Below are 7531 nucleotides of genomic sequence, written 5' to 3'. Positions count from 1 at the left end.
GTTTATACCTTAGCAGACATTTCCGCATAGAAAAAAATTAATTCCGTTTTTTTATATTTTCTTTTCAGTAAATTACCTTCCCACCCACACACACAGACGAACGAAAATGTCTCGATGGAAATTATTCAGCTGGCCATTTTGTGTGCTCATTATAGCCATAAGCCTACCGCTCACCAATGCCATATATTGTCCCACAAATTGTAAATGTTCCTGGGTATTGGATAGCTTAGAGGTGAATTGTGCCAATCGTGGTCTCATCGATTATCCCGATTTTCAAATGATGCCAATGCAACATGTCGTCTTATCGGGAAATTATTTTATTGATTTTCCCCGGCAATTGGCCGATTATGATTCGTTGATTTATTTGGACTTGTCAAATAATCAAATTGAATATTTAGAAAATGATGCCTTATTGGGATTTGATTCGTTAAGGACTTTGATATTGGCCAATAACAGTATACACAAATGGTCCGACTTAAATCCCAGTACTTCGTTTACACATGCCATTAATTTGCAACATTTGATTCTCAGTGGTAATCAATTGTCCACCTTCAACTCTGATAATCCTGAGCACACCCTCGTTAGCGAGTCGTTGATAACCTTGGAGCTGGAAAATTGTGGCATAACCAAAGCTGGTGGCGATGTTTTAATGCAGAACTTGCCAAATTTACAAAGACTGAATTTAAATAGTAATCCCCTAAATGGCATGGGCCAAATGCCATCTAAATCTCTTCGGATTTTGGAAATGAAGAATTGTAATCTGCAGCGCATACCACGATCTCTACTCCAAGGATTGCCGTCACTTGTTGCCCTCAGGCTACCATGGAATACCGCCTTACAAGTAGATTCGACCAATCGTTTGGAGGCTCCCAATCTTGCCGAACTCGATCTTTCCTATTGCAGTATCGATGAAATTGATTTATCTGCCCTGCCGAGTCTAACCCAATTACAATTGCGTGGTAATATGATACGCTCCCTAACTAGTCGCACCTTTGAAAACAATACTCTATTGGAAGTGGTGAATTTATCGCGGAATTCTTTACGTCTCCTCGAAGCTGAAACATTTCAAAAGCTCAAGAAACTAACGTCACTGGATTTGTCATACAATGAAATTGCACGCCTCGATCGGAACGTATTCAAGGCCAATGATAATCTGATAACTTTGAATTTGAATCATAATGTTATTGAGAAGTTCACCAAACTGGTATCGAATTCTCTGCGTGACATTAATCTGTCGTGGTGTGAAATTATTCTAATCGATGGTAATGCTTTTTCCGGTTTGTCGAATATCATCCGTTTGGATTTATCAAATAATTTAATAAGTGATTTTCCCACGGGTATGGCATCGAATACTTTGCAGAAATTGGATTTAAGTTATTGCAGGTAAGTTATCCGGATATTAGATTTTAATTTGCAATTCTAGATTTTTTAATGGTCTTACGAAGTAAATAATTGTACTGGGAAAAAATTGACGGACGCACAACCTTATGGCTAGTGAGGGTATAAACACTTTGATACGGCAGAAATATGATGCATCGAAATATTGGTTTTAGATCCCATGTTTCTTTGGACCAAATCCGTTTCAGACAATTTGGAATCGATTTGCAAATCCGGTCCTTCCGTCTGTCTGACCAGCTGGTGGGCACGATAACTCTCGAAGGAATTAACCTATTTCATTAAAACTTTTCACTTCGTAATATTTCTTCCAAACTTATTTTTAAGTTCGAAATTGGGGAATATCGGTACACACCTTCTGGTACCTCTCACACAAAATTGAACAATTTTTTTATAATATCATGCGAACGGATTATCCGATTTGAACCAAACTTTTTACAACATTTTTTATATTTACCAAGCGTAGATCAAGTCCAAATATGGGACTAATTGGCTCACTCCTTGAGGTACCTCGCCCTCGAAGGATAACATTTTTCAATATTAGGAGACAGGAATGTCCGATTTGAACTAACCTTTGCACATCCTATTATCTTTGCCAAGCCTAGATCAAGCCTGAATATGGCAACCATTGTTCAACTTCTTCCCATAAAGGGTTAACAATTTCCAATATTTATAAATTCAGTCCTAATACGGGTCTAATTGGTCCACTCCTTGGGGTACCTCACCCGCAAAGTGTCAAATTTTTCAATATTAGAAAAAAGGAATGTTCGATTTGAACCAACCTTTGCACAACCTATTATCTTTACCATGCCTAGGTCAAGCCCGAAGATGGGAGCCATTGGTCAACTCCTTCTGGTATCTCCCCCACAAAGAGTAAACACTTTTCAATATTTATAAATTCATTCCCAATATGGGTCTTATTAGTCAACTTCTTGAGGTACCTCCCCCTCAAAGGGTCAAAATTTTCAATGTATATAAATTCAATATCAGGAAAAAGCCGATTTAGACCAACCTTTGCACAACCTATTATATATACCAAAACTGGATCAAGTCTGAATATTGCACCCATTGTTCCACTTCTTCTGACAGATGCTACTGTGGCCTAAGTAAGGAGTTTAGAAACAAGACCACCTCCCGCCAAAACAAACTCACACTCAACAAGACGCTGATACTACCCGTGCTGTTATACGGATCTGAAGCCTGGATTCTTACACAAACAGATGAGGCAGCTCTTGGAGTGTTTTGGGAGAAAAATTCTCCGAATGATCTATGGGCCGATCTGCGTTGACGGTGAATACCGTCGTCGAATGAACCATAAGCAAAAGACCGACGCGCCTGGAATTTTTGATCCGAAACCTCTTTGATATAAACCTAAGCCGAGGGTACATATTAGTCTGCAACACCGACTGAAACTTTTTACTTGTCCTACTATAATTTACGGTAGCCCGCCATTTATAAAGGTTCGGGATCGACCGTACTAACAACGTTTTTATTTGTTGTTATTGAACATTGCAGAAGTCAGTACCTTTGACTTATGTCATAGTCAGGAGGTTTTAGTTAGAATCCTCAGGCTTTAGAGACATTACAATGCTACGTTCGTCTTCTTCATATACGAACCATCTTGATTGCCCTCTGTTAATGGCTTCTATGGCGGTATTTTTCCACTCAATATTGACGCGGCTCGCACAACGTACCAGTTGAGGGGTAGCTCTTCTTCGGATGTTTAGCAGTTGTTTTCTCTGTTGAATACCCAATCCTCTTCGTGGCTTCCGATGAATTAAAAGATAAAGGTTGGTTGATGCTTGTTTCAGTATTTCCCATTCATTATGGCCCAAAGGCCTACTTGTTTCTTGGCATAATCGGGACAATAACATTTCTCACTTCTTCTACCATATTGTCTACCATTTCATTCTCCTGATAATTCAAGCCGATTACGTGAATTTGACATGTGCATCTACGTTATTTGCATAATTTGTATCAGTTTTGGCTAAACCCCTAAAAGTGGTTTATGAAACACACGGCAGGCGGCTGACACCAAAAATATTAATACCACACATATAATACGAAGTTTTTGATTGATAATCGAATAATTAACTTAATTTTACAGATTATCCACTCTGCGTAATACTACCTTCCAAAACTTTCCCGAATTGGCTCAATTGAAGTTGAATGGAAATCGTTTTACCAATCCCTTTCCACGATCGTATTTCGATTCAAATAAATACTTGGATGAAATCTATGCTGGAGACAATCCATGGATTTGTAATTGTGAGGAGAGGACATTTGTTGATTTTCATGATTTCCTAACATCAGTACCAACCAGGGTAACTATTTCACATTTTATTTAAAAATATATAAAATTTCCTTCAATATCCCATACTTTTCTCAGATAAAAGATCGTAACAGTTTGCGGTGTGCCTCACCACCAAGCAGTTATGGCAAAACATGGGCGGCTGCCTGTGAAAAGAGTTGGGTACCCGATGAACATACAAGTCGGGCGGAAAAGGTGTGGTCGACCATTATGTTAAGTATACTGGCCATTGGGGGTTTGATTGGCCTATTTACATGCTTCCAAAAATACATGGCCTGGCGTAGAAAACAAGTTGATCGTGAGGAGTATCGTAGGAATCATGAGGAAATGAGGGCCATGTAAGTAATCAATAATTTTAAGGTAAAGTTTTTTTTTAATAAATTGTATACATTTTTTAGACGTGAACTAAATCGCCGTATATTGGATGAAGATCCCCGGCCCAATGTTGCAGCGGCAAGTAACCTTGAGGTTAATCTCCTGCCATCTTATGAAGATGCCATACGTATGCCCAAACCAGTGCGTCCTGTCAAATCAATGGTTGATCTAACCTCAGATGCACCGGGTCGGAGAAGTCGTTTCAAGAAATCTCGCACAAATCCTGAAGAGGAAATATCTGAAGTTGAACCAGATATTCATCTTGACTATCGTACACGTTTTCGTAGTGAAGAAATGTTATCGAATCGTGATAAAGAGCGTGTTCAACAAATTGACCCAACGCGACGTACAGGACACATTACCTACAATCCATCCGGTACACATTTACCCGCCATGTTGGATTCACGTTTCCCCCCGGCCCATATGAAATCACAAAATCTACAAAGTGCTGAAAGAATTGGCAATTTCCAAAGTTATGAGAATAGTCCATACACCAAGCGGAAGCCGAAAATTGCCGAAATACCACCATTCAAGAGAGCAAATCTACGATCGGATAGTGTTGAATTCTTAACAGATCCCGAGTATGATATACCAAGTAAACCGAGTAGTCCATTTGCACAACGTAAACCGAAAAAGACTATGGCACCAGGGCCACCACTCACCCCTGCGGTGGAGGATTATTTTGGCGACTCACCCAAAGTGTTGAAAAAAGATTCTCCAGAGGGTAGTGATTTTCATGTAATCATTGAACCAGATATTGTATCACTGAAGGATGGTAACACTTCTACAGATTCAAATGCCGATCAAAATTTAATAAATTCGAGAAGAAAGAAATTAAAGAATTCGTCAAGCCGAAGAGCAAGTGGTAATTTTACAGCGGCTGCAGCTGCTGCTGCCGGTGATACATCCGAAGATGAACCCATAGTCGTTGTACATCGACCAATGCGAGAGACTTTATTTTAGTCATTTAATTAATTAGTATTTTCTGTTTTAGTTTATATAAGTTCGCTAATGTTTATAATAAATGATTTTTTGAACAATTTAATAGTAATAAAATTTAAGATATAGAAATAATAATTAAAGAAAAAATAATTAAATTTTGTTAAAATCAGCCGGAACGCATTCTTGAAATTTTATTACGCAGTTCAAAAACATTTTATGTTGGGGGTGCAAAATATTCATTTGTGGATTCCAGAAAAGAAAAAAATTCTATAGGTCAAGCCTTTGTTGATATCCAATTTTTTTTGGATTTGCCACTAAACCTCATCAGTTCCTTTAGTTTTTTGTTCGGATATTCTCACCAGAAGCTATTTATAGCTTTTTTACAAAAAACCTTTCGTAGACAAAATGTTTCTTGTACAAAATTCAAATGGTATCCCACATAACCCGCCAACACTACTTAATTTTTTTATTGGAATAATTACAAATTCAGATTCATGTAAGTCTTTTTTATTTCATTTATTATTATTATTATTATTATTTTTTGGTTATAAAAATTGTTGAAATTTGCAAAATGTCCAACACAAGTTCGGTTCCAGAACCTAAAAGAATCTACTAATTTTACAAGTTTTGCTACTTTTTACTCGATAACCGTTCCTCAACCCACAAAACTAGTAAAACTTTGAACCAAATTTAAGAGAACACAATTACTCGAGAAATTTGAACGAGTAAAAATGGTGAACAGGAATGCCTACTTCTGATTGGCTGTTATGTTGATTTTGAAGTATTGCCATATAATGTTGGCATATTTACTAGATTTGCGTTCCCGAACTTTTCAAATTATTTTGTATCTGAGAGCGATTTTGAAATGTTTCCCTTTTACTAGCTTTACCATTAAAAAAAGTACTGGAACAGACCACAAATATTTAGAATGTACGATTTTCTGTTCGCATGCAATACTGTACGTTACGTTACAACTAACTCGAGAATATTATTTGCTATGTTTATTCCACTTGTTTCTATGTTTAAAATTATTATCCACGACAACAACCCAACATGTATAGGAATAATAAAATAAAGATGGCACAAAGTTCCTACCTAACTAAGAGTAAAGATGTTGAAATAGAGAGAACCAACTTTTGAATTACATGAAGTGTAGATGGCGCTATAAGCAAAAAACCGGCATCTAGTTTACCAAACTCTTTTTTCCACCATAACATCCAATATCTACGTTACACTTTTACGATAAATGTCACCCATAATTCTATTTAAGGGAACTCCCCCATTCGCGATTTTAATTTTTCAAGGTTTTCATTGGGCTGGTAAATCAATACCAATGCTTGTTAAGGTTTGTAACTTTGCACATACATATTTGAAGATTTAAAAGATAAGAAAAATAATTTACAAAAACTGTTTGTTGTTGTTTTTGCGATCAAAGAAAAGTCCTTATTTTTGATGGCGGGCATGATAACTCCTCACTGGAACTTCGGAATCCGAAAATTCCAACGGTGTTAGAAAGAGCACATGTCTGTCTCTCGTATTAACTAGGATTATTGATTTCGCTCTAAAATTAACAAAATGGCGGACCTTTGAAAAACTATTTTTGGAAAATCGCCGATTTTTACCAAAAACCAAGTTAAAAAATAAGGAAGATCTTCACCGATTGGCTTTATCCTAGTTCATACGATAGCAATACACTCACAGAGAAACGTGTAAAAATTTGGAATCGATTGGGTTATTCGTTTTTGAGTTATCGTGCCCGCCATTCGCAAAAGAGAAAAACGCGTTTAAAGGTTGAGAAGCCCTCTAGCCGTCACTTGATGCTGACACAATAAATCGGCTATATCTTCAAGAGTTCTTGAGATTCACTCTTGAATCAGTGTAGATTCGAATTAAATAAAAAAATTTTGACCCTGAGAATGGGGGGTCCCCTTAAAGGGGATTTAATTAATTGTGTATAATTTTTTATAATTTTTAATTGTTTATAATAATCACCACATATTTTCCACTGCAATCGCATTGAGGCCAGAATACGGGAAATTAAGTGTTTATATTCTCCACAATAAGGTGTAGTGTATGTTAAATTTGTCACTGCGTTTGCAACACCTCGATATATTTATATAAAAACATATTTTTATACCCTTCACCACACTGTGGTACAGGGTATAATGTCTTTGTGCATATGTTTGTAACAGGCAAAACGAATTTTGGCATAGCGTAGAATAACATCTACATGATGTGTGCTTTTCGTAAATATGCATAGAATCACTTTCTGAGTCAATTTATGCATGTCCGTCTGTCCGTTCGTTCGTCCGTCCATGTATCTTTGTGAACAAAGTACAGGTCGCATTTATGATCCGAATTGGATGAAATTTGTCACAGCCCATTTGTTTGGCCCAAGGACTGTGCACCCTGATGTGTGCTAAATTTCGTGAAAATCGGTTCAGAGTTAGATATAGCTCCCATATATAGTATTGTCAGAATTTTAGGTAAATGGTGCACCAAAGTCCC

At 37.1% G+C, this 7531-nt stretch overlaps 1 protein-coding gene across 1 annotated transcript; it reads left to right on the top strand.

Annotated features, from left to right (window-relative positions):
- Positions 1-106: 106 nt before the first annotated feature.
- Positions 107-5044, top strand: LOC133331216 (uncharacterized). The gene is made up of 4 exons (XM_061539618.1): positions 107-1383; positions 3503-3719; positions 3785-4044; positions 4105-5044. Exons 1-4 carry the CDS (start codon positions 107-109, stop codon positions 5042-5044), a joined length of 2694 nt encoding a protein of 897 aa, XP_061395602.1.
- Positions 5045-7531: the final 2487 nt, after the last annotated feature.

Source organism: Musca vetustissima, unplaced genomic scaffold (genome assembly GCF_032173495.1).
Source record: "Musca vetustissima isolate MV318-11 ecotype Yass unplaced genomic scaffold, APGP_CSIRO_Mvet_v1 utg29170, whole genome shotgun sequence".
NCBI classification, from domain to species: Eukaryota; Metazoa; Arthropoda; class Insecta; order Diptera; family Muscidae; genus Musca; species Musca vetustissima.
The sequence above is the reverse complement of the archived record's forward strand: the minus strand, read 5'-3'. Positions and strand labels throughout refer to the sequence as shown.

Excerpts from the sequence above, each read along its gene's own strand:
- LOC133331216 (XM_061539618.1), top strand. The coding sequence starts at position 107 with ATGTCTCGATGGAAATTATTCAGCTGGCCATTTTGTGTGCTCATTATA. Across the intron at positions 1,384-3,502 it reads TTGGATTTAAGTTATTGCAG|ATTATCCACTCTGCGTAATA; the intron begins GTAAGTTATCCG and ends TTAATTTTACAG. Across the intron at positions 4,045-4,104 it reads CATGAGGAAATGAGGGCCAT|ACGTGAACTAAATCGCCGTA; the intron begins GTAAGTAATCAA and ends TACATTTTTTAG.